The sequence below is a fragment of the Martes martes genome, assembly GCF_963455335.1.
Source record: "Martes martes genome assembly, chromosome: 7".
Classification (NCBI taxonomy): Eukaryota; Metazoa; Chordata; class Mammalia; order Carnivora; family Mustelidae; genus Martes; species Martes martes.
Window position 1 is genome coordinate 130,124,453 of NC_137894.1, and position 27,115 is coordinate 130,151,567.

Genomic DNA, 27,115 nt, shown 5'->3' on the forward strand with positions numbered 1-27,115 from the left:
TAAGCACACCGTAGAGAGTGGCTGCCCTAATGAAAATAAGGATCCTGGTGTCATGGTCACGTGTCCCCTGGGAGCTAAGGATGCACAGAGGTGTAAGGGGCAGTCACCAGGCTTGATCACAGTAGCTGGGGAATTGAGCCATGTATGTGCAGAACCCATCACGCTGACTGCAGCCCTCGGGGTGTGCCTGATGTGGGGTGTGCAGAGGGAGCGCGGGTCCTTATTGCTCAGAGGAGGGCGCACTGTCTAGAGGCCGTCATCAGGGATGGGGAGGAGGCCTTGAAGGAACAGTAGGATGTAGGTAAATGGACGGGAATGGGAAAAGTCCCAAGGAAGGAACACAGTGCCCACCAAGGCAGAGAGAAGAGTGACTGTACCCACAGGCCAGTCTGGCTAGAGGGTTTATTGAACACTGAACACCAGGGAAGGTGTTCAGTGCTAGTCTATGGACTTGAGGCCCCTGGGAGCCAGTGAGCATCTCCGAGGGGGAGGTGGCATGGGCCAAGAGGAATTTTGGAGAGATTCCTTCAGACCGGCCATGGTTTGGACTCCGGGCCTGATGTCAGAGAGGAGAGCACAGCTCAGGCGATCCCAGGCTCAGGGGATCATGTGGGATTTGACAAATGCACTTACAATAACGGAGGCCCCCAAGGGTCTGCATCACCTGCCTGTTTCCCTGACCTTGCGTGCTCCCCGCTATCAGCAGACCCCAGCCTCCCTGGACCTCTGGCACCTCCTCGAACCTACCACATGCCCTCCAGCCCCCTGAGCTTTGCAGATGCTTATGTCTCTGCCTGGAAGGCTCTGCCCAGACTTTCACGCACCCACCTCCTCTGTACCAGTTAGACCCCCCTCTTCAGAGAAGGCTGTCCTGTCTTCCCCATCTAACATCATCAGGCGCGGGGCCACTGCATCACCGTGTCTGTCTCCACAGCCTGAGATACTGCCCCAAAGCAACCTCATGCTCTTCTGATTTCCCGTTGGTCTGCCTACTGGACGGCAAGCTCAATGAGGGCAAGACTTCGTGCCCAGAGCCTAGTACACAGTAGGGGCTCAGCAAATATTTGTTGAATGAATGAGTGACAGATGTAGGGGACTTCAGATTTAGAGGGTCCAGCATGAGCCTGACCATGCTCTCCTGGGTTCTTCCTCGCCCCAGAGGAGGTCCTGGGAGGGTTGGGACAAGGCCCTGCACCCATGTGTTTCTCTGCACGGGGCTCTCTCTCCCATGGCTGCTGGTCACTGGAGGGGGCCCAGATTTTGCAAGCTGAGGAAGGGCAGTGAAAAGGCGTGGCTGCGACACAGCACCAGTTTGGAGGGAGGGGCCCAGTGCCAGCCCCAGTCTGACCCCAGGCTGATCCCAGCACCTGGGGGGCAGAGTTCCTCCTGCTCCCGGTCGGGGTTCCACCACTTGTTCAGGACGGTGGGAGCTTGAGAGCAGATGCTCTCCAGAGAGGAAGAAGAGGAGAGACTGTTGGTGCTGAAGATGACTTTTGAGAGACCCTTAGGGTACCCCAGCCTCCTCAGCCTGCCCCTCAAGTGATTCATGAGAAAATCGGAGCTCAGTGAGACCCAGATCATGCAGCTCAGGGAAGACAGAAAAACCTCAACTGCTAAGCTTCCCCACCGCCCCCGCCCCAGCCCAACTCTCAGGCCAGTGTTAAGCCCTTTCCCATGAAAAAAACTCATTCATTCATTCATTCTTTATTGACGGTCTACTCTGTGTGAGTCTCTATTCCAAGTTCTGGGGTGACAGGAGGGAAGAAAACAAACCATCTGCCCTCTGGAACTTTCTCTCTGAGAGGAGAGAGGCTGACAACTAAAAGTGAGCACGAGCATGCCAAGTCAGGTGACCTGCCGGGAGTGCTCCACACCTTTGGTCCCTCAATACCTGATGACAGGGTAGCCCCACCCTGGGGACCTGCGGGGGGAGGGGCAGCAGATCAACCCAGGGAGCTTTCTGAGGCCAGAGTGGGGTTTCCTGTCGGAGTGGAGGAGGAGGTGGCCCTCCTGACAGGACAGCATCAGGCCCCCCTACCGCGGCCCCGGCCCTCATCCCTCTCCCTGTCTCCCCAGCTGTGTGCCAGCCGCCTTGCCAGAACCGGGGATCCTGCAGCCGGCCCCAGCTCTGCGTCTGCCGCTCTGGCTTCCGCGGAGCCCGCTGCGAGGAGGTCATTCCTGAGGAGGAATTCGACCCCCAGAACTCAAGGCCAGCACCCCGACGCTCAGCCGAGGGATCCCCCAACCTGCGCAGGAGCAGCGCGGCCAGAGAAAGCACCACGACCCCCAGAACGCGGTCACTGGCATCCCAGGTGCCGCTGGCCAGGTAAGTCCCCTCCTCAGTGGGACCTCGGGTCCAGGGGCACAGTCCCTCCAGAGCGGGGCTTCTTCCTTAGGACCCCTCGGTGAAGACCTTGGTGGCAAAGACCAGAATTATCCTTCCTCCTCTCTGCTCTCCTTCCCTTTCCCTGCCCCGAACAGAGGTGCAGTGAGCAGGGAGGTGAGTGTTGGAGTTGGCACAGGCTTTGCCAGGCTGGGGTGGAGTCTCTACCCTCCAGGTCCTGGGAGAAAGCTGAGGATGGCATAAAGCCCGCACACTCTTGTTTCTAATCCTGTCATGGCCGCTTCCTGGCTGGGTGGCCTTGGGCAAGTTATTGCCCTCTCTGATTCCTCACAGCAAGGTGGGGACAACGATGGTCCCCATAAGCATGGAACTGTTGTAAGGATTAAGTCAATTAATATAAAGAAAGTGCTTAGAATAGGGACGGGCGCATGGTAAACTCCTTCTAAATGTTTTCCTCGTCCCCCTCTTCCTCTGCCTGTGGTCCATGCAGGAAGGCCCCCTCTGCCCAAAGAAGCCCTTCGGTTCACTCGCTGCCCAGCAGTAACTTCTCTCCTTGAAGGGACCAGCAGGAGCGTGTGGGGGGAGGATGTAGAATAAAATGTGGGCAAGGGAAACATTCGTGGGCCGGATTCCCTGGCCTGCTTGCCAGCCAACCTGGCTAGACTTTTTCTCGCTCTGGACAGGAAATCTGAACTTTGTAAACTGGTCCATTTCTAGAGGCTGTGTTTTCTTTTTGGTTTTTCAGGCGAGTTTTTCCATTCGCTTCCTACTTAAGATGTTCTTTCTGAAATGTTGCAACCTTGTCTTGCTGAACTAAGGGGAAAAAGGACTTGTTCTCTGGGAGGCCGGGAGAACCAGGGAGAGGAGGCTGGCCTCAAGGTCAGGGCCCCAGTGGGAAAGCTCAGGAGAGAAGGGAAAGGAGCTTGAGACCATCCTGCAGCTCCAAAGCAGGGAGCGACGCGGGTCCCAGTAAGGTAGAGTCCCAGAGCCTCAAGCACCCAAGCAGTTAGTTCGCAAGGGTAGCCAGAAGCACAAAGAACAGAAGGATGAACACTGATTGAGGGCTAGGGAGATCCAAATCAAAACCAGAAGAACCAAACCCTTCTGCCAAGACCTTGGAATGCTGGGGCAGAGCGGGGGGCGGAGCCAAGGGCCAGATAGACAACACAGGGCCGGGGTGGATGGCCTGGGATTGGCTGTGAGCAGGTGGGCAGGGCCTGAGCCCTGTGATGATTGGTCCCAGCTGTTGGCCCAAGGTGGGTGGGCGTGGTGTGAAGGCACCTGGAAGAACGCCAGAGGTACCAGCTCTGGGATCAGCCCAGGGCAGGATGGGAGCACAGTCCTTCCAGCCTGGCGTTCCCATGCAAGCTGTCTTCTGGCTTGTAGGATTCATTCCTTTTATAATGCATGGAACTCCTGTGTGTGCACACAAGTGAATATGGGGGATGGTTGCCTGGCAGGTCATTCTGTCCCTTGCACCCTTGAGTCAGAACTGTTTAGGGTCCCCTAGCCCACCTGCCCAGCCCATCCCACTCCTCCTACTCCAAGACCCAGTACCATTTTCTTCAAAAAGTCCCACTGATCACTTCTGCCCAGCTCTCTGACCCCCTGCAACGCATACCCTGTGCATCTGTGCCCTGCGTCTGTAATCAGACTGTGTGGCCGGGCCTTGGAAGGTGGAGACCCCGCTTCTCGCTCTTTGGATCTCCCCAAAGCTCCTCCCACAGGCTTAGCTTATGCAGAAGGCTCCACCTGCATTTGCCTCACTGGGTCCAAACTGAAGAGTAACCGAAGAAAGGGCCCGCCTACCACGGACCCTCCGTGAGCCCTCACCCTGTACCCGGAACGAAGGGCACCAGCCCCTTGCTTTTCTGAGTGCAGGAAGAGGGGGGCTCTGTGCTTCCCCTAGCAGAGCACCCCCCACTCTCCCTCCGGGTGGTCTGTTTGTGGCCACGGTGTAGCACGAGTTCCTGGAGAGTAGGGACTGCGTCCTGCTCTTTCATGCAGGCGGCCTCAGTACCTGACGCCAGGCTTGGCTCACTGCAGGTGCTCAGTTTACCGAAGTTAAGTGAATGAATGGATGAGGCCCCATGCTGGGGCGAGGAGACAGAGAGCAAAAGGAGCCACGTGAGCCCTCCAATCCGGGGCAAAGGATTCACCTGCCTGCAGGAGGCAGTGGAGGGTGAGAGCCCACAGGGAGGTCGGTGGCCCACAGCAGGGACATCCTCTTCCAGCCTCACAGGCTCCCTGGCCAGGCGCTACTGTGACGTCGGGAATGCACCGCTGCCTCCAGGCCCGTCCAGTCTGTCTCTGCCCTGGGACCTCAGTGCCATGAAATCTGGGAAAGTCCGAGTGGCCCACGGTCGGCCCAGCTGTGTTTTGCTTTGAGAGGCCAAATCCCGCTTGCCTGGTGGTGTCAGACGTTTCCTGTGAGCTTGGCTGTGTTCCCCAAGCAACCGTTGGCCTCTTTCCCGATGGCAGCTCGTACGGGCCCAGATAGAGGGAGGGACGTGAAGCAGGGGGCATTCTAGAAGCTGGGCGGGGGGGGGGCACCAAAATATTTAGGGAGGGGAGACACTGTAAGGATTGGTGATGGCCAGAGACCCCCTTCAGGAGAGCACAGAACAGAGGCCAAGAGACTTTCGTTCCAGAAGGAAGTCGAAAGGGAGGGGCCAGGAGAGTCTTAGTTAGCCACAGCAGCACACCCTGAGGAGAGGCAGACAAGGGTTGACATTGTCCCACTGTGGCCTGGGCTGTCTGCAGGAGGGGCCTGGACACTCCTCCTGAGACCCAGGTCCAGGCTTCTTCCCCAAGGCTGGCCAGAGGACCTGTCCCACCTGGGGAGCCAGAGGCAGCAGCTGGGGACAGGCCTTAAGAGGTTGAGGGTGGGGTGGTTACAACAAGCTGGGGGTGGCCAGCGATGGAAACCTGCTTTACCTCAGGGCTTCTCAAACTACCCCTGGCATGAGCATTGCCCGGGAACTTGCTGCTGATTCTGCAGGGGGGCGGGGGGGACAGCAGCTCTATCGTGGTCTCGGGGTTGAGGCCGCCGGTTCGTGGACCACACCTTGAGGAGTGAGGGTCTGGCCTGGGCTTTGGATTCAGATCATCCTGGGGGTCCGATTCTGGATTTACTGCTCACCAGCTGTGTGACACTAGGCACGTTTCCAGACGTCTCTGAGTCAATCGTCCCCACCTGATAGGAGTGCAGAAGGGATGACATGAGACCATGTGAGTAGAGCACACAATACGGTGCCTGACAGGGGTTAGTCCTCAATATATTTTGGCCATCAGCAGGCTGGTGCTTCTTGCTAGAGGGTCCTGGGTGGCAAAGAGCAGACAAAACCCGGGGTGGCTGTGTGTGTGTGTGAACCCGCTCTGGGGAGCTGTCAGAGCCCGCCCAGCCAGCCTCAGGGGAGCCGCTACTAGCAGATGCCCCCTTGGCCCCAGTAGTGGGCTTGGCTGGCCGGCTCGTTCCGCCAGGACCAATCCTACCAGCCCTGTGGGAGAGGGGGCCAAGGGGAGGTGACACAGCAGTTCTCTGTTTCTTGCTGTCTGTCACTTGAAGGCTGTTCCTAGTCTCTAGAAGCCACCTCTCTATTCTTTGGCTTATGGCCCTTCCTGTCTTCCAGGCCAGCAATGGCACGTGAACTCTTCATGTTTTCAGCCTCTCTGCTCCCTTCTTTGGCTGAATCTCTCACTGACTCTTCTGCCCTCTTCTTCCACTTTTGAGGGCCTACGTAATGACCCTGGGCCCCCCTGGGTATTCCAGGACATTCTCCCTCTCTTGCCAGCTGATTGGCAACCTTAATTCCACCTGCTTCACCGTTGCCCTTTACCATTTATTTTTTTAATTTTAATCCCAGTGTAGTTAACGTACAGTATTATGTCATTCCTTTTGCCATTTAATGTAACACATTCAAAGGTGCAACTCCAGTAAACAAAGATCATGGGGGCGAACCAAACCCACCCACTGCAACCTATCCCAACTGGGACCCCCCCCATCTGAAGTGTAACAGCTCCCCTTGTCAGGGGCTTGCCACAGGGCAGCCCTCCACGATCTGGCCCCCAAACCTTTCTGACATCTCTGAGGTCAGCTTTCACCACTCAATCCCCCCATTCACTCTGCTTCTACCACGCTGACCAGCTGGTTTTTCCTCAAATATACCAGAGATGCTCCTGCCTCAGGGCCTTTGCTCTTGCTACCCCCTTCCTTAGAATACTGTGTTAGTAATTCCTAAGATGGCCATATCAAACGACCACAAACTGGGTGGCTTGAAACAACAGAAATGTACCCTCTCACAGTTGGGTGGAAGTCCAAAATCAAGGTGTCGATCAGGGTGTTCCTTCTGGGAGAGAATCGGTTTCATGCTTCTCTCCTAGCATCTGATGGCTCCCATCAATCCTTGGTGTCCTTTGTGTTGTAGCTGCATCACATGAATCTTTACCTCCTCTGTCGCATGGCCTGCTGTGGGTGTATGTGGGCACACGTGCGTGTGCGAATTCAGGGTCCACCTTAATCCAGTATAATCTCATCTAAACCTAACTGATTACATCTGCACAGACCCCATATCCAAATAAGGCCCCAAATTATAGGTCAAGAGTTAGGACTTCAACACATTTTGGGAGGAGATACAATACGACCCACATTAAACACTGTTTCTAGATGCTCACATGGCTCACTTCCTCCCCCTTCAGGTCTTTTCTTCCTGGGCGGGGGTGGGGGGGCACGGATGACTTTGTTCATTTGATTTAAAACTGCACAGTCCCAAACACTCCCTACCCCACCCCAGTAATTTTTCTCCATTGCACTAGCATCTTCTGTGTTTTATTTATTTATTTGATTTATTGTTTTTCTTACCCCAGTGAAAGGTCAGGTCCAGGAGCACAGGGGTTTTTTGTTTTTGTTTTTTTTCAAAGATTTTATTTGTTTATTTGAGAGAGAGAGAGAAAGAACCCACACAGAGGAAGAAGCAGACTCCCCGCTGAGCAGAGAGCCCGCTGCCTGGCTCCATCGCAGGACCCTGGGACCATGACCTGAGCTGAAGGCAGCCGCTCAACTGACTGACCCTCCCAGACGCCCCAGGACAGGGTTTTTTCTCTGCTTTCTTGCTGCTGCATTTCCTGCACTTGAACACAACAGGCCCTGAATGGAGTTGGGTGAACGTGCGCTGAGCGACAGGCCCGGCTCTCCACCCCGTTATCTCATTGACCTCTCACAGTTCAGGGCCACAGTTCCCAGCATTCCCCTTCTGTGGACGAAGCTCAGAGAGGTGAGGGGGCTTGTCCCCAGTCCCCCAGGCTGGCCTGAGATGCGGCCCTGTGTCAAACTGAAGGTCCAGCCTCAGTGGGGTGCGCCAGGCCACACTGGCTGTGTGTGGTGGTCATGGGACTCGCGCCTCAGGGCAGGACCCCAGACTTGTTCAGCCCTGACCTCTCTACCTCATCCTTCTTTGCCCTTCCTGACCTGTGACCTTTAACCTGCGGTTGCTGCGAGTGAGCCCACAGGTTGCCTGGGCCTCCTCTGGTGGGTCCAAGGTCTCAGCTCCCGAGGGGTGATCTCTGCCAGGCTTGAGGAGTGGGGCGACTTCCCAAGCAGATCACTGAGCCAGGAGCCACGGTGCGGGGAGACCCAGGCTCCCCTCCTGGGGGCCAGGGCAGCGCCTGCTGCCTAGCAGAATGGCAAAGAGGAGATCGATGACCCAGAACCAGAAAGGAGCAGCCAGTGTGCGTCTCAGGGGAGAGCGCTGGGTCTGCGAGCCAGGCAGAACTGAAACCCTGGTGCCTCACAACCTAGTCAGGCCACTCCCTTTGCCTCACTGCAGTTCAGTTTCTTGGGTTCTGAAATGGGAAAACGGATGCCCCCTCATAGGGTGGTTGAGAGAATTCACTGAAATAACGTATGTGGAGGGGATCAGAGGGGCGTCTGGCACACAGGAGGTCCAATAAATGCGAAATCTCTGACCCTACCTTTCTATCTCCCGTGCCTACGACAAATCAGAGCGAGGTACCCCATTTGCCAGGATGGGTTTTTCTCCACCCCACCGCCTGGAATTACAGGTGGGGAAACTGAGGCAGGACAAAGGTTGGCAGTGGGGTTATGGGTGTATTCTGGGAACATGGGAGATCCTGACCGATGGCTTGCCGGGGTCCTCAGCACCTGGATCCTGCTTCAGCTCCCCCCCCCCGCCACTTCCCTCCTCAGCTCTGTGTGTCTGCCACACGCCCGCCCTCTGCTGGCTCCCTTGGGTGACATGGCCCTCTGTTTGTCCTCCCTCCTCTGCATTAAGGCCCCTTGGACCCAAGACCTTTCTCCAGTTCCCCTGGGACATGATGAGGGCCCGACTCATGCGTGCTAGAAGGCTTTGGAAAACTCCTTTGCCTCCCAGGGCCTCAATCTCCATATTTGTAAATCAGAGACCTGATTTTCTCTGAGCTCGAGTTAATGGTCTCAGAACCAGGCCATTTTCTATCCAGAGGGTGATGTGTGCTTACTCCCCTTTTACCCCCTTTTACCCATTTCCAAGGTTGTGACAAGGACACACATTGCCTTCATGGGGACAGACCTTCGCCATCCCTGACAATCTGGCCTTGCGTCCTCCTTGGCAAGGTTGCAGTGGGGTTAGCAGCCTGCGTCTTCCATGGGGGCCATGCAGTGGCGCCTCCCTGCCAGGGCGACTACAGTCCAGGCTGAGTCAAGCTTTTGAGATCTCTGGGGACAGAGTGCCTTCTTTCCTTCCCTTCCCTTTTCTTTTCTTTTAAGCCTTATTTTTTTTCTGATTTGTTTTTGTAACTCTGAGCCCCAAGCTTGCCCCCTGGGGTTTTTTTTGGAGTTCCCCAACCCTTAAGACCTTGAATACACTATTTTGAAAGAATCAGGAGACCCAATTTTGCTTCCAAGCTGGGACACTAAGTAGCTTTGTGGCTTTGGGCTAGCCGCTGAACTTCACCAAGACTTCATGTCTCTATCTATAAAATAGGAAAGAGAGTTTTTTCCTCACTGGCATGTTGTGAGGATTAACAAAAACATTGTGGGCAGAAGACGGCTTTGTGAACTGTAATGTTTATTGCAAGTGCTGGTTCGTACTGTTAGTTAGCAGTCTTGACGTTGAGCTGGAGTATTTGCTTATGCCTCCTATTTGTATGTGGGTTACTTTCAGGAGAAGCTCCCTACTGAGGCCCTCTCTGACCACCTTTTAAAGGTTTTAGCCTTAGGGTTGAACTTAACCACTGGACACAAACCAGGGGATGTACTTCACGGTGCAGATCTTAGCGTCTACAATGGGCATCCCAACAGTTGTGCAGGGCACAGCCTGTGCAGCTGTATGTGGTGATCTTAGACCTGGTTCCTTCCCGGGAGGGAGATGTCTCCTATCTCTCTATTACTTAATATTGTAACCCCCCAACTTTAGAATCCCTCTCATCTTTTTCACTTTTTATTTTCACAGTACTTTTTACTTTATATTTTCTAACATACATATAACTAACTTCTTTGTCATGTTTAGTGTTTATCGTCTGTTTTCCCCCCAGCTACAATGTGAGCTTCTCAAGGACAGGGATCTTGCTTTGTTCACTGACATATCCCAATACCTTAGAACAGTGCCTCGTATACAGTAAGCACTCAATAAAGAAATATCTACTGAATGACAATCCTTATCGTAGTGTATCCCCTGTGGCTGCCTAGCGCAAAGAAAGATGGTCTTGGGTCATTTCCTTCTGAGCTGACACTCAGCCCATCCCCCAGCATGACATTCATCAGGAAGGGGAACTTCCAGTCCTCCCAGCGGGTGGGTATCTGCCCACTCTGTACTCCTGGGCGTGGGGGCTCTGGAGCCAGGGTGGGCCTAGGGCAATGCTTTTCCTCTAACAGCGGCTGAAATGGGGCAGAGCCAGACTTAGCAGACCCTGAGGGGTGCCAGGAGTCTGGTACAGGACTGTGGCAGCTGTGAAGGGGTGAGGGGGGTTCCCGTCCCAGTTTCTTCTGTCTCTTGGGCCTGAGCCCCTCTCCGGGGTTTGTGGGTCTGGAAGAGAGAGAGCTTGGTGGGGAGTAGTCAGAGGGAGATGCTCACTTGTGGGCCTCCAGCCAGAACAAATGGAGAGGGTTTTATTTTCCCAAATCTGAAATCCCAGAAGCCCGGCTGCTGCTTTTTGAGGAGAGTAGAAAAAATCTGCATCTCAGCCAAACACTTCCTTTACTGCCCACGCCCCTCTCCCTGCTGCTCTTGGGGGGTTCTGCCAGTGTAGATGGGCCCCGTGAAGGCTTACGGAGGGTCCCTCAGCAGTGCCCAGAAGACTGCTTGGAGGAAATGGCTAGATCCGAAGCTCTCCATTCCCGCCAGGGAGAGGAGAGAGATGGGTAATTCTGTGCTGGACTTCTCAGTCACTGGATACAATAGGAGATAGCCATTGCATCACAGTCTCTCTGATAGGTACCCCAAGAATTGTGCAGTGCACAGCCTGTGCAGCTGTATATAGTGACCCTGGACCTGGCTTCTTCTCAGGAGGGAGAGGTTTTCTATGTGCCCCACAAAGCATGTTGCTTCAGAGTTGTCCTTTGTAGCTGTGTGTGGCTGCTGAGGTCCCTTCTAGAGTTCTCTGAAATGGTAATGGTGTTGGGTGGGGGGTGGGGTTCTGGGCTTTGTAGAGCATTAATATGCACCTCCTCAACCCACATATGTACCTGAGACCCACAGAGCTCAGGGCCTGGGCAGGGTCTTGGCTGGCTGTGTATGAATAACGAAAAGACACAGGCTCTGGGCTATGAGTGTGACCTGAGGCATGCGTTCTGGCTATGCTTTACCTCCAGGCCTAGTGGTCCTGCCAGAGATCAAGAAGAAAAGGCATTCAGCCCAGTGTGGACACCACTGGATTGGTGAAGTTGCCAAGCTCAGGCCTCTGAGTGCTCAGGGAAGAAGGGAGCCTAGCACCTTCTAACACCCCTCCTACTCCCCACGGAGGACCAGTGGGCAGGGTCCAGGGAAATGGTGTCTGCTTCTTGCACACTTTCTCTTGCCTCCCTTCTCTCCTAGTTAAGCTTGAAGGTGACCATCTGGCCTGAGGCAACCCCGACATCTCTGATGAGGGCTGTATGACCCTTTTTCCAGGATTCTTCCAGAGCTGAAGATTCTCAGAACCTCCCTGGGCACGATTACAGAAGGGGCTCCCACCCAGCCTCCCTCCCAGCCCGGCCCTGGGCCTGGCCCTTGACAGGTCTCTGATATGTGAGCTGTTCCCCTCCGAACAGCCCGCAGCACAATGACAGAGAAAGCTACAGAGTTTCCTGTCCTCCCTCTTCCTCACCACCATCAACGCTGCGCCCTAGAATCCCTACCCCCCCCTTCCTTCCCTGGCCCTCCCCACACCGAAGTCACCGGCACAGTGACATTACACAAATGTCTTCCAGCCAATCACGTTGAGTCTGATTGGACTGAGGTGGCAGGACTGTACCTGCGGACAGGATGGGGACAATCACCCAGGAGCAGAGGGGTCCGGGAGACCTCCCAGTGCTCACCGCTGCCCTGACCCTAGTCCTGCCCTGAGGGGGCTGCCTAGAATTGTGGTTATGGTGGTGAATGTTGGGTTAGGAGTGGGTGGGACTGGGGTTGTGGTTGGGGTGATACTCTGTTTCACAAGAGGGCTGTGGTGAGGGAAAGAAGAGAGGATAACTTTAGTGTGGTATGGCAGTGAGATTTTAACCCTAGGGCTGTGGCTGGGGTTGGGATAAAGTTATGCTAGAGTAGAATTTAGGACTGGGTTTTATTATTTTTTTAAATTTTTAAAATTTTTTTTGCGTGTGGTATGGTTGTTATTTTAACCTACCGTTGATGGAACTTTACTGAGTCAACGGGCCCCCCGGGAGAGCACTCAACAGGCACCACCTAAGTACGGGGACCATGTGATGTGGCAGTGCCGAGCTTGGCCTCTGTTTCGTCTGGTTCTGTGGCTCATAGCCGCGTGATGCTGTGTGTCTCTTCTCCTCCCCGAGTCTCGGTATAAAAGGGTGATGCTAACACTGGCCGCACAGGGTTGTGTTGAGAATAAAATAAAAGAAGTAGAAAAAGTGCTGAGTCACATGGCTGAGGGCTCAGTCCTCAAGAGAGGAGACTCTTTCTTATCTGGATTAATCAGAGTTCCAGGAGGAAACAGACGGCACGCGCCACAGGAAGGGTTTGAGAAAGGGTCTATTTGCAAAGGCTCGGATGGGGTCAGAGGGGGCAGGCTGCCAGTGGTTACTGGAATCCGAGCAGCTACAAGCACAGGAGGGAGCCATGACAGGGAGGTGGCCTCTGTTGGAGGATCGTGCGGCTGACAACCCCCCACCCTCGCACTGTGCCTGTCAGGAGGGAGTTGGGAGGATCGATACCTCTACTCCCTCTCCTGCCCTCTTGCTGGGCTCCCACATGGGCTGAACAGGACTGGAAGGCAGAGGGCCAAGGAGCCCCCAGGGCCCAGAGTGGGGCGGAGAAAGGTCTAAAGGAGCAAGTGGGAGATCTCTAGCCCATTGAGTCCTCACAGTGGCACTGCCGGGAAGGGCCATTCCAGCCCAGCTCTCCTCAAGACTCCAGAACCCTTGCCAGCAGCCCTTTTGCTAACCAGCCTGTAGAGCGGGTGATCTCAGGCCAGTGCAGAGCAGCAAGCCTGGTGAGGGAGCCACAGGCAAGGCATCTAGGGTCTTTGCAGAAAACTACAGAAGCCCGGCAAGAGCCTGGAGTAGCTTCTCCACCGCCCTGTGTGGGGAACAAAGGCGGCTTGTTGGGATCATTAAAATATAATGTATGCAGTTCCCAGCATCCAGCTTAAAAAATAGCAACAACAAACATTTCAGGCTTGTGGCTGGACTCATAGCATTGAACTGACCAAAGTCCTCTAGGATTTTTGTTTGAAAGGAAAAGGTTAGGGAGGGATGAAGCAAGAAGGGACTGGAAAGACTCAGTGCTCTTTTTCAGATGCCCCGAGGGATGGTTTGTCCCATCCGGTTGCTTTGTACAGAACTGCGGCTACACAGTGAATGTCACCCTCCGGGTAGTGTGTGTGTGTGTGTGTGTGTGTGTGTGTACACGCGCGTGCGCACACGGCATGGGTGGGAAAGCTGTAGGAAAGAACATGTCTAAGAAATTATAATGGAGATTTTTTTCAGGCTTTTTGAATTCTCCTTTTGAGCTCAAGGTTTTAAAATATATACACATATCAGGGTTCACCCCTTGTCCGGGACACAGAGGAAGTTTCTGATTTATGGGTCCGGTAGTTTCTCCAGTTACACGACCTTTAAATCTGCCATCAGGTGATGAATTTGCCGCTGTCAAAAAAGGCGCTGTAAGCTTCCAGGTGAAAATTGCTTTACCAAAGTGAAGTGGCACTGTGATAACACTAGAAAAAAGGGGCTCAAATGTATACTCGTTTCCATTTGTGGAGCTGGCTGAGTCAGTGTCTCAGCACTCCTCTCCTGATCACTGGGGTGTACATGTGTGAGTGTGGGTGCACACACATGCCCATGCACACACATGCGAGTATGCACACACACACACACACACACACACACCCCTCTGGGGAGGGATAAAAAGGAAGGTTTAAGCCTTGCCGGATAATTTCCCAGAAAAAGATTAGAAATGAAAGGTGAATTAAATGCAAAGTCATCTGATAAGCATGTGAGATAGGCTGCTTAGGACCCAGCGGGTTGTGTGCGCCCGTCCGTCTGTCTGCAGATGACATCGTGAAGATCGCTAGATGATTTCCACTGACAAAATGTGAAAACACATAGTTGCTTTGTTAGCCACATAGCTGTGGTTTTGTGTCCATGATTCATTGTGGAAGTGAGTAGCTGCAACAGGCATTTTGTGGGGGGTTTTTGTTCTTTTTTTTTTTCTCCTAAAAAAATATTTGTGAAAGGTCTAAAATTCAAGGAAGTCCAGTGCTTTTTGAAAAGAAAAATCCCCATTCCTTGCAAAATGAAGATTTCAGATCAAACCCTCCAGAGCTACCGCATGTCTGTTTCAAGGCTTGCTGAGCCTCAGCCCCGGGCTACTGCCTGACATGTCCACCCGTGTGTGTAGCTGGAGCACGGTGGGGCTTGCCTCTCAAGGGAATCCAGTCCCGCAGGGGGACCTCAGACAGCCCGTGCCTTTGGAGAACCATTCATTGCACATTTCTTTCTTTTGGGGGGTCAAGGTCAGAGCCCCTAGAGCAGGCAGTGGTGTGTGAGGGAGGGATTGTGGAACTATTGATGTCTTAACAGTTAGATAAGTCAGGGTCTGAATCTCAGCCCTGAGATTCAACAACTACGCCTGCCACGAGCAAGTAATTGAACCCGACAGGCCTCAATGTTCTCATCTGTAAGATGGGGATGTCCATCACTTCCTTATAGAATTGTCAGGAGAATTTACTAATATTTCCAAATGCATCTGGCAACATTCTATGAATGGCAGCCACTCTCATTTGTCCCTGGACTCTGGGTTACCTGGGTCTTTTGTTTACATCAGAAAAGCAGCAGCAATACCTAGAAACTCTGAGAGGTTGCCCAGACCACATGAAGGTGCTTCTGGTCCTAGTGAGGTTTCTTGTTCTGGGCAAGGGTGAGCAGCACCATCCATCAAAGGCAGGGGGAGCTCAGGCCTTGAGAGTCCCCCTGCTGGTGCTGATTCTGGCCAGAGTGATAACCTCTCTGTGCTTCAGTTTTCTCTTCTCTAAAATGGGAGGTTGGTCATACCTACATCCTAAGGTTGTTGTGCTAATCAGGTTAGGTATCAAACATACAGAGTTTAGCAAACAATTTTTTAAAAATAAAATGCCTAGTAGACGTCTGATGAAGACTCCTCAGGTTGGGCTCCTTCTTCTCATAGAAACCTTTTGTTTATGGTCCCGGAGTCAATTTTAGCCCCTGGAAGAGCAGGCTGGCTGCAGGCTGCCGGGACTTTGGCCTGCGCCTGAGGAGTCTATCCTTGACCTAGCTCCCCCAGCACACACACAGTGGGTCTCTCTGGGCAGGTCCAAAAGTGGGATAAACTCATCTGACATCACAGGCCTGTGTCTGCTGTCTGATGAGGCAAGCCTGCTACGCTCTGTGCATGGGGGTGTGTTATGGAGCACAAAGCGGCCCCACAGGCCATGAGCTGGGAACTCAGGGGTTCCGGAGGTGGGAGTATCATGCCAATTTGATGGTGGAGAAATGCCCATCCCCCAGGCTCTTCCTGGCTGTGGGAGGTGGTCCTAGCTCAATCCCCTCAGCCTAAAGCTCTTTCCTTTCCCTGCATCACCTCCAGGCCCTCCTCCTCCTCTAATCTCCCGGAGCAGTTGCTCATGACCCTCTGTAGCAGCTCCGGGAAGAGCAGAAAGGGTGAGATGGGCTTTGCACATGAGATACGCAGGGTAATGCAGGGACTCTTGGCTCTGTGGCTCGGTCCCAAGACACAGTTCTCAAGCTGTGGTGATAATGTAGAGGTTTAGAGCACAGGCTCTGAAACCAGAATATCTATAGGCTGTGTTTGATTCCCAGCTCTGTTAGTCATTGCTGTGTGACCTTAGACTAGTTACCTAGCTTCTCTGTGCCTCATCAGTAAAATGGGAATAATAATAATAATATCGACTTCCTAATTTTAAAGATGGTTAAATTGGTTAATGTACGGAAAGTGCTGAGAACCAGGCCTGGATGTTACAAGCACTCTAGAGCTATTTGCTCTTATTTTCTGTCATCTTTGGCCCCTTCTGTTTTATCTTTAACCAGACAAGGCTTCTCCTTGAACAACAGCAGCGCATGCAGGAATGTTTCCCCATAAGCTCAGGGTTCTCTCTGCCTTGGGTGGACTCTGCCCTCCTGACCCCTTTCTCCAGCTCGTATCACACAACCACTAGAAAGCCTTCCCTATGCCTCCAGCTATGAGACTCCTGGTACCTGCTGCCTTTCTGCTCTTGGATGGTCATGAATCACCCACGTTCAGGGTCTCGTCCCAGGGCTGCTGGATACGGGTGTATGTGTTGTGCCCAGTACAAAGATGTTGGTCAGGTTACAAATGCAGCTAAATTCTAGCCTATGTTCTCAGCCAGCTTTGGCACCATGAAAGAAATGGGACTGCTTGTGCAAACTGGACACCTAGAGGGGCCCTTTTCTAGTTCACACGAAGGCACCAAGGGCAGGCCCTTCCCCACCCTCTGCCTCCGTGTTTGGAAGGAGCATGATGTCTTTGCTACAGTGCCCATGTGGAACTATGCACCTCATAAAATGCTCATACATGTACCTTGGAAGTAGGTGAATGATGAATTCATGACATCGAGCTTCCCCAGGAACTGATAAGTCTTCGTAGGGGAGGTTGGAGTCAAAGGTTTCTGACTGCCTGCTGGCCCCAGGTGCTGTGGGACGGGGCCCAGCCAGGCCTGGAGAGATAGCTCCTGTGAGGACAGAGGGCCCGAAGAGGCCGCTGAGCAGTTGAAGGTTCACGGTGATAACTATCTGGGGACAGTAGCTGTGTGCCCAGCACTGTGACGACTCTAGGAAGAATATAAAGATAATACAAGACTTGATCCCTTGCCTTCCTCTCTGGGGGGAATCTGTGTTCCTGGCTGAGCTGTACCCTTTGAGCGGTCTGCTGGGCCCAAAGGTAGACAGAGAAGCTCTTGGAGGGGCCCTTTCCTCTGCTGGGAGGGGAAGGGTGATGACCCCAGCAGTTTAACACTTGGGCAAGCTAGGTAGAAAAGAGGGGGCATTTCCAGGGCCCTGGGTAGCCCACTCTGGCTCCCCTGCCCAGCTCCGGTGCCCAGCCAGGAGAGAAAAAAAGGCAATGCAGAGTCTCAAGGGGCAGGGTTTGGCAGCCTGACAGCCTACAAGGCAGGCTGCTCAGTGGAAAATGGTTTGTCAACATGAGGTCATGAGGGATCCAGAGGGTGGAGGAAAGTGAGGAGGCCTAGCAGGCTGTCTGGGCCCTTGGGAGACTGAGGCAGCAACTACTACTTCTCTAGAGGCGGGGGTCTAGAGGCAGGGGTCTGGAGGCGGGAGTCTGGAGGCGGGGGTCTGGCCCCAGGCCAGGCTTGTGCCTCACAGACATTCCCTCGGACATGCACGACGCCCGCCAACCTGCAAGGAAACCGGAAGCTGTGTTTCCTCCTGAGCCAGCTGGGAGAGCAGAGCAGGCAGAGACTGGGGAGGACAGACCCCTCCCCACCAGGATTCTGCCCCTTTCCCACCCCCTGCCCCCGCCTGGCAGAGGCATCCCCTGGGGTCTATGTCCCAGATCTCCAGCTCTCTCAGACCAGGGTGTGGGCACAGAAGGAACTAGACACAGACCTCGGAGCAGGAGGATGGGACTCTCAGGTGGCTGAGGTGGGGCTGGGTTGGGGACGCCGGCTGACCCCTGGGGTCCCAGGGGTTGGGCACAGCAGGGTGGGCAGAGCAGGGTGAGCGACAGAAGAGGTCTCGATACAGCCAGCTCTCAGACATGTCAGGAGGGCACCGGTGCCGATGACGCTGAATCAGAGTGCCAGACAGTGGGGGGCAGGGCTGGGTTCCCCCGGAACCTCCCCGCTGAGCTTGCTGTGAGCCCAGAGGCCCCCCGGCTTCCTCTCTGGCACTCAGGAGCACAGCTCCACTATCCAGGCACACAAAGTACCTGCGTCTTCAGGGGTCACCCTGTCGCTGGTCAGCTCTGGCTCTCTAAACGTCTCTCCTCACACTGTGCAGAGAGCAGCTCCCCTGTGGCATGGTCCTCGGTCGGTCCTCTGCAAACCCAGTCTCTTTCCGGCCACACCTCTCCTCACATCTGAAGACAGGTGCTGCAGTCTGGGGGCGGGAGAGCAGGGTGTAGGATGGTGCTGATCCCGGTGAGGACTGTCGGGGGACCCTACTGCCTGGGGTAGGAGCGAAGCCTTCAAGGGACAGAGAGCACAGTGAGGCTAGCCAGGGGAACTCTATCCACATAGTCACAGGCCAAGATAGACTTTTGGGGTTCTAGTGCTGACCCCTCCATTTTTTATACTGCACCAACCATATGGGGCTATTTAAATTTGATTTAATGTAAAACTCAGCCTCACTAGACACATTTCCACGTGTTCAGAAGCCACCAGTGGCTGGTAGTTACATACGGAATAGTGCAGACCATACAGCATTTCCATCCCCACGGAAAGTTCTGTTGGACAGAGTGACTCTAGATGAATGGTCTTGGACGAGTTCCTTAACTTCTCTGTGCCTCAATTTCCTTTTCTGAAACATGAGGCTAAAAATAATACCTAGCCCCTAAGGTGGTTATGAAGATTAGATAACATAAGGCAAATGTAACAATGAATTCACAGCACAGGGTGCTTGGGTGGCTCAGTCGGTTAAGCATCTGCCTTTGGCTCAGGTCAGGATCCCAGGGTTCTGGGATCGAGTCCCCCATCGGGTTCCTTGCTCAGCAGGGTGTCTGCTTCTCCCTCTCCCTCTGCCCCTCCCCACTGCTCATTCTCTCTCTCACACATAAAAATCTGTAAAAAATTCTTAAAATACACAGTAAAGAATGAGCGTTCAATACATATCCATCTTTATTGCTCAAGCCCTCCCCTCCTTGCAGTGTCATCAGAGAGCCCCCCAGCCTGGCACGTCTGGTACCCAGACACTGGAGAGCGATAGCTGCTAAGTCTTAGCCAGCCTGCATCTCACCTGCTCAGCCCCCGAGCTGTGCATCGCCTAGATCAGTGGGCTCCTGGCTCCTACCCGTGGCCACGGGGTCCCCTCCTCCTGATCCACCCTGGCCCGGTGTTTCCTTGCCCTCGGCTGAGGCTGGGCAGGTTTGTGGCAGGGCCCGGAGCAGGAGGTCTGGCAACAATAAATTGGGTCCCTGAGGGTCTGGCACAAGGGCTGGCTGACATTGGCCTGGTCCTGAGGAGAGAAGGAGCAGAAAGAGAGCTCTTTGAGGGCTTCCCTTGCCTTGCCAGCATCCAGATCCTCAGGGGAGCCTGGGCCACCTGGGGGTGCTAGAGCCTGGGCACCTGCCATCAGGGGGGCCTGCAGTCACAGGAGGGCCAGAAGCAGAGATGGCATTCTGGGAAGGCCCTCCTGGCTGTCCGTGCTCTCTCCCTGTTCCCCTCCCACCTGTCTGGCTGCTCCCTCTCTGATGCCTTTACAGCCTCTTCCTCTGTCGGCCCTCAGGCGTCAGTGCTCCCCAGACCCCTCCTCCCTCTCTCCAGTCCTCTGTTTCTCCAAGTGTGTAGTGGTCAGGGTGCCTGGAAGTCATAAGCAATGCCATCAATGTAATTAATCCCATGATTAGAGCTGAGAATGGCTTTATTAGCAGAAACTATGACGATCGTCTGTGTGTTCAAAATAAAAGCCAGCTATAGGCACACGCCCGTAGCCGTGAGAAGAACACGCTGTCAAGGGAAGTGAGAGGGGCCACTGCCGCATTTTCCGTTCATATGCATCAACTGCTTGTTCGTTCGTTTTATCCTGTGCTAGCAGACAAGGGGGAGCAGGTGCCAAAGGCTGGGACGAATTTATGGGAACAAAACTTAGAATGGAGACCAGTCCATTCATGAACACATTTGTGCTCCTGAAATTGGGAAGTGTTAGCAGTCAGTGCCTCAGTCCAGCAGGGAGCTCTGAGGCCCGGTTTGTTCTGCCTGCTTGCCCTGAGTGCTGTCATTCCCTCCCTCCTAACTCCGTGACCTCTGTCCTTACCGCGCTCCCGAATGTGCCCTGTGTCTCCCCTGAGTGCTGCCTCAACTCTCGTGTCCAAAACTGAGCCAGTTCTTGGGTCTCCCACTTGAGATCGTGGCCCCTGGAGCTCCCTCCACCCACCGGTGTAGCCACAACTGGGAATATCCCATGACCTAACCATCCCCTGAATCCGGACTTTCTTCTTGGTCCCATCCTTGGTCCCTGCTAGCCTAGATCACAGCCAAAGCCTTCCAGCTGGCCTCCAGCCTGCCCCTCTCTGGTTTGTCTCCTCCTGGGTCATCATTCACCCGAGTAATAACCATTTGAAAAGGCCTAGTTCATCATGTCCTACATCTGCTTGAAGACCATGAGCAACTCAAGGCTGGTATGCAGTTCCCCCTGTACCCCCACATCTTTGCTGGGAGGCTGGACCCTTTGCTCAGGCCCCACTGGAGCAGAGAGGGGCAGAGGGTCTTTGCCATCCTTGGACCACGGTGCCTGGAATGTGGCAGGCACTGAGTAAGTTCTTCTTGAATGAGTGCAAAAGGTGGGCTTCTCAGAGACTCTTCTCACCCATTCAGTACAGCCCAGACACCTCTCTGATATGGCATGCTGTCCACCCTATGGCCTGGAGCCTGTTCTTCTTCAGTCCCCCCAAATATCTCAGTGTTCTCATCTGTAAAGTGGTGACACAGCAATAACAAATGGTGGGGTAGCTCTAGGATGAACGTAACCTGGTTTGGTAACCTGGCTTCTGCCCTTGGGAGTCGTATAACCTTCAGGAAGGGATAGAAACTTGCTACTCTTGATTTCTTGGCTAGGAAATGGAATAATGAGTAACTCTTAGAGTTACCAGAAACCTACATGAGATGTTGTGGGCAGTGCGTATTACTGGCATGGAGGCTAGCTCAGAGCGAGCATTCATTAAATTGTGGCATGAATTTATTCCCCATCTGCCCTCTTCCCACTCCCTGGCCCCCACGTAGATAGGTAACCGCTGTTATTAATTTCCAAGGTAGCCTTCCTAGGTTGCTTTATAAAGATGCAAATAAATGCAACACATGTGCTTATTTTCTCTACGTTTACACCAAAGTTTATGTACTCCACACCAGGAGTCATCAAACTTCTCCATAAAAAGCCAGATAGTAAATATTTCAGGCTTTGAATGACATACCGTTCTACAACCTCTCAGCTCTGCCATTTAGAGCAAAAGCAACCACAGTCAATGAGCGTGGCTCTGTCCCAACTCAACTTTCTTTGTGGAAACTTAAACTTGAATTTCATATCACTTTACCATGTCATGAAGTATATTCTTCTCTTGACTTTTTTCAAACCTTTCAATATATATTTTTTTAAACTGTTAGTTCACCGTCCGTATAAAAACGGTTGGTGGAGCAGATCTGAGCTGTTTTTCCACTTTTCAGTATGTCTTGGAGAGCTTTTCTGTAGATGTAAAGAAGCCGCTTCTCTCGGTTTCAAGGGCGTATGACTCCATCCTGTGGATATATCCTAGTTTGTTTAACCAATCTCCTACTGGAGGACATTTATCTTGTTTCTATTCCTTGCAAAATATTTTGCTACTACAGAATAGTGTTGCTATGAATAATCTTGTTCATCCATCATTTTGGACATTCCCAAGTGTTTTAGGTCAGTCTCCCCTAGAGGTGGAGCTGGGACAAGGCTTCCGGTGTGTGATTTATTGGGGGATTGACAAGGAAGGGAAGCAGAATGGGAAAGTGGAAAGAGCTTAGCAAGGATTGGTTCCAAAGAAATCAAGCCAAGGCCTGACTGGGGATGGAGCTTGCAGAATTGTCCCCCCCACCCCCACCCCATGCAAGAGGCCAGGCTTGCGAAGGTCTTGTCTGGGGCACTCATTGGTGGTGGGCGGGGCTTGTCAGGGTTTGCCCTCAGTCCCCTAGAGCAAGACTGGAATGAATGCCTGAATGCCGAATGAATGCTGGTGGGAAGCGCACCAGCTGCAAAGGGGACCGCGGGGCCTGGTGGCCACAGTTGCCGACACGACAGCTTTGTTTGCAGCAACATCTTGGAGCTAGAACTGCCAGGGCAAAGCATGGATGCACCCAGCGGGGAGAGACATTGCCAAATTGCTCTCCTAAGGGCTGTATCAGTTCAGGTACCTGCAGCCACGTTTGAGAGTGCCTGTTTCAGCACAATCTCGCCAGATTAGTCTGTTATTAAACTTTTGAATTTTTGCTAATCTAATGGATTAAAAACACTATCTCCAGGGTAGTTTTCGTGTGCACATCTCAGAATGAGCGTATCTTCAGGGCGCCTGGGTGGCTCAGTCAGTTTGGCACCTCATTCTTGGTTTCTACTCAGGTCATGATCTCAGGGTCCTGAGATCAAGCCTGGCTTCAGGCTCGGTGATCAGCAGGGAGCCTGCTTGACATTCTTTCTCCCTCCCTCTCCTCCCCCTTTGCTCCTCCCCCTGCTCACACTCTCTTTTGCTCTCTCTCGCTCTCTAAAATAAGTAAATAAATAAAATCTTTAAAAAAAAAAAAAGAATGAGCATATTTTCATGTGCTTAGGAAACATTTGTATTTATTTTCCTGTGAAAAAGGCCCTTGCTTCCCCCTTCCAGGGGTTGTCTTGTAATATTTTCTTAGCTGGAATGTCCATTTTGGACTATGAAAATCCTACCCCTCTCTTAAGCCCCAGCTCAAATGCCGTGGTCTTTCTGACATCTGAATTCCTGTAGCTCTGTTAGCCGTCATGGTCCATTTTGGGTCCAAGTTATTTGTACACATTTACCATGCTTTTCCTGAACCTCACTTTCCTTACCTATAAAATGGAGCTGCTGTGGAAAAATAGAGATTTATTTTTATTATGAAATGACACGTGTTTACTGTAAAAATGTTTTACTGAAAAAAATTCCAAAAATGTAGAAACAGGGGCAGCCACTGTTTACAGATCCTTCCAGATCTTTCCTGTGTCTATATAAATATGTATAGGGGGAAAGAGAAGTTTCTCTTTAGACACAAACCTGGAAGAATACTGTCCATGTAATTCTGCAACTTACTTGCACTATTTAATAAAATAATGTGGTTAAGATGATGCATTTAAAACATCTGGCTTGGGGCGCCTGGGTGGCTCAGTCAGTTAGGCATCTGCCTTTGACTTAGGTCATGATCCCAGGGTCCTGGGATCAAGCCCGCATGGGGTTCCCTCCTCAGTGGGGGATCTACTTCTCCCTCTCCCTCTGCTCCTCCCCCTCCCTGCTCATGTGCTCTCTCACTCATTCACTCTCTCTTTCTCTCAAATAAATAAAATCTTTAAAAATAAAAGATAAATAAAGTATCTGACTCCGTCCTCAATAGACAGTAGCTCTAATTACTCTATGCACCATGCAGTGCTGCTTTCTTTTAGCAGCAAAAGTCTTTACAAACGAAACAGTATTTGGAAGACCAATTTGTAAAGTAGATAGCGTGGACCCTCCAGGCCCGGGGGGGCACTTGGACAGGGTGGAGGGCAGGGTGCCTCTCACCCACTTGTCTCCCCAGTTGCTTTTGAAAAGCGGAGTGTTAAATATATTTTCAGGATGGCAGAATGTGGGCACAGCACAAGGAACCGAGTGACATCCTTGTGGGTATGCACTGTCTGGGCAGTTTTCACTTGGGTCCGAAGTCCCAGCCAGCAGGGACAGGAAGTTTGTTGTTTGTTTGTTTTTCTCTTCTCCCAAATTGGTCGAAAGAGCCCCAAAGTCCTCAGATGAGAGCAGATTGTAGATCAGTGGTTTTCTTCTTGGTTTGGTGCCAGCCTGTTGTGAATTTTTCCATTGGTCCATGAAGAAATGAAGAAAATAAAGTCAATGTGGTGAGGTTTCCATGAAGTTAGGCTTGTTCAGATGCTTCTTTTGGGCACTGAAATGTCTTTTCTTCCATGGAATTATAGGGGTAATAAGTGGTAGTTGTGTGTGTGTGTGTGTGTGAACTTCACCAGGACTTGCCTGAACAACCCCAGAGACATAGCAAATTCTCTTGTTGTGCCAGGAACGTCCAAGAACCACTATCATCGATAAAACCAAAGCAGCTCTTCCAAGGCTGAGTAGACGGAACCTCTCCTGGCGGGGGAGCTGTGGTCCAAGAAAGTCGCCTTCTCCGTGAAGGTCTTGCTTGCTTCTCTTGTCACCACTCTTGTCCTTAAGGGGGCACTGCTTCTTAGACCACCCTGGGCCCAACATGGCGCCACACCCTTTCCTTGGTGTTCCCCCAACCCGAGACGAGGATGGGGCAGGCAACTGGGCTTTTGCTAAAGGCTTGTGAATCTCTTAAGGGAAATGAGCGCAAAGATAACACAAAGCCAGACTACGGGGCTTACAAACTCCACAGTGTGCCATCTGCACCCCATCCCAGCTGCCTATGACCTTCTAGGTGCTGATGGCACAGGCAACCTCGCATTGGGGGCCTCCCCACCCACCCCTAAGGACTGAGCTGGCGCTTTGAAGGGAGATGGGGGTTGCCTTACAGGGTAATTTTGGTAGAAGAGGTAGAAACTCTCAAAGAACTGGGGCTTCCTCCTTTACTTGGCTGTGAGCCTCTTGGCAGAACTTTTGATTTCTGTCATTTAACCCCAAATCCCCATCCCAGCTGTAGATGACAGTGGATTGGATTCAGGAGTCTCGGTTGTTAAAAATGTGTGGACACCGGATTGAGCGCTGGGCCTTTTACATACAGCCTGCGACAGAAGCTTGGACAGTATAACAAAGTGTTTTGGGGAGTCCTCTGTTCCCCTTAGATGAGGAATAATTTTCAGTGGCTTGTCTGAACTGCATCTAGCACTTCTTTTGTTGTCATTCATGTGGTTTTAAAATTCTGGCTTATTTTTCAACTTACAACTATTTACTTATATTTGCAAAGTAATCACATTTCCTCACTCTTTCTCCTTGCTCTGGCCCCATGATGTGGCGTCGCTCTTCCCACTTTTACTAATAAGATTCTGACGCTCAGAGGAGCTCCATGACTTGCTCAGGCCATCCTGCTAGAAGAGGAAGAACTGACATTTGCCCGGCCTAATCCTGTTCCCTCGGGTGGGTACAGCCAGGTCCTATCTACAACTAGGGAATGTGGGAGTTTCTTTGTTGGCGGTGGCTTTTTTCTTCCCTGCAACATTAACCGCTGGCCTTAGGATTTGAACTTGGGAATCCTGGGGCCATCAGCACTGAGTTCCGTTAGAGGAACAAGTGACAGCAGTGACCACAATGACAACAAACTACAAAGAAAGAAGCCTTTGAATTTCCATCTTGACCCAATTGGGGAGCTCTTTGTTGGTCAAGTTCAAATAAGTACAGAACTGGACAGAACATGAGCTACTCCCTTCATCTTTCTAGGGTGCTTTGCGGTGCTGGCACTAGGCTGAGCCATGGCCCCAGCCTGGTGCCACCAGGAGGGGGTCTCCCACCACCCACCAGGTTCCCCCCCAAAGACCTGCTCTCGGGCACACTCTGGGAAGCTCTGGAAAGGACTGTGTTTTCTGCTGCAGCTGGTTGTGCTGCTCTTTTCCTGGAAATGAGCAGGTGCCTGAGGTTTGGGCTCCCAATTCTGGCCCATTACAGCTCCCAGAACTTCTCAAGTGGCTAACAGGCCCTCTCTCTCACTCCAGACCCCAAACTCAAGAAGCAGGGTGAGTCATGGTTGGGGCCTGTCAGGGTAAGGATTTGCTGCTGGTGGCCCTGGAAGGAAGAGCAGCATTAAAGCCTATGGGAGGGGCCCCTGGGTGGCTCAGTTGGTTAAGCATCTGCCTTTGGCTCAGGTCACGATCCCAGAGTCCTGGGACTAAGTTCCGTGTCAGGCTCCTTCCTCAGTGGGGAGCCTGCTTCTCCCTCTCCCTCTGCCTGCTGCTCCCCCTGCTAGTGTTCTCTCCATCTCTGTCAAATAAATAAATAAAATCTTAAAAAAAAAAAAAAAAAGCCTATGGGAGCCAAGCTCTGAGTAAAGGGGTCTCAGGGAGGGCTAAACATTGCCTAGAGAAGTACTAGGGTACCCACCACTGACATCTCTCCTGATTTGGCTTCTGCCAGGAAAGGATGAGGAAGCTTGTTCCTGGCCTAGGCCCCAGGGTCAACAGAGCTGGAGTAGAGACAGCAGAAGGAGAGGGTCCCACACCTTATCCCACTTGGGCAAGGAATCCAGTGGAGAGGCTGGGGTTGGGACCTACTGGGAGAAGGAGGGACCTACTGGGGGAAGGAGCACCCTCCAGACCCGAGCGGATACACCTAGGCTGAGCTTCTGTCACAGGCTGGGCTGCTCTGTTAGGGGGCACAGGAGTCAGGATGCTCTGGGTTGGAATCACAGGGCCCTGATTTACTGGTTGTCTAACCTTGGACCAGGAACTGCTCCCTCAGCTTCACTGTCCACAATGCGCTCCCACTCGCCGCAGTGCAGATGCCGTCATATACAGTGGTCCGTGTACACTGTGAAGTGACAGGATATTGACCATGGAGGCGGCCTGGTAGAATGGCCTGATGATAAGCCCACGAATAACGCATTCAAATTCATGAGACAGTTCAAATAGTTAAGATATCAAAGGATGGGAGCGCCTGGGTGACTCAGTGGGTTAAGCCTCTACCTTCAGCTCAGGTCATGATCTCAGGGTCCCGGGATCAAGCCCCGCTTCGGGCTCTCTGCTCAGCAGGAAGCCGGCTTCCCCCCCCACAAACTTAAAAAAAAAAAAAAAGATATTAAAGGATGTGAGCAGAAAGTTTCCAAAGTGGTAAATAGATACATGAAGACCATTTCAGCTCAGAAGTAATAAAGAAAGGAGAGAAAAGGCAACAGTGAACTACCATTTTATACTTATTCAACTAGAGAAGTATAAAAAATTTGTTAATACATTAGGATGTCGAGGTTGCGCTCTGAGTGGTACATTTATACATTTTGATACAACCTTTCAAAAAACAGTGCACCATTGTGTGCCTAGAGCCATAAATGTTTATAACCTTTTCCTTAGACCCTTCAATATGGTCATTCTAGTCTGTAGAATTCATTCTAAAAGAATAATCCTCTTTAAATGTGTATTTTAAGTATTTTTCAAAAAATACAAAATAATATAATGAATCCCCCCTTTACTAAAGGAATATTTTCACAGAAGGAAGAAAAGCCATACTTATGTGGACATAAGTATGTCCACAGTTAAAAATT

General features: G+C 52.3%; 1 protein-coding gene across 1 annotated transcript in view; it reads left to right on the forward strand.

Annotated features, from left to right (window-relative positions):
• Positions 1-27,115, forward strand: part of LTBP2 (latent transforming growth factor beta binding protein 2) — a gene marked incomplete at its 5' end in the record, with an annotated part of 100,177 nt that overhangs the window by 20,351 nt on the left and 52,711 nt on the right. Inside the window, one exon of the mRNA XM_080808133.1 lies at positions 2,077-2,326. Coding sequence (XP_080664259.1) covers positions 2,077-2,326 — 250 coding nt within the window. The remainder of the gene's footprint in view (positions 1-2,076; positions 2,327-27,115) is intronic.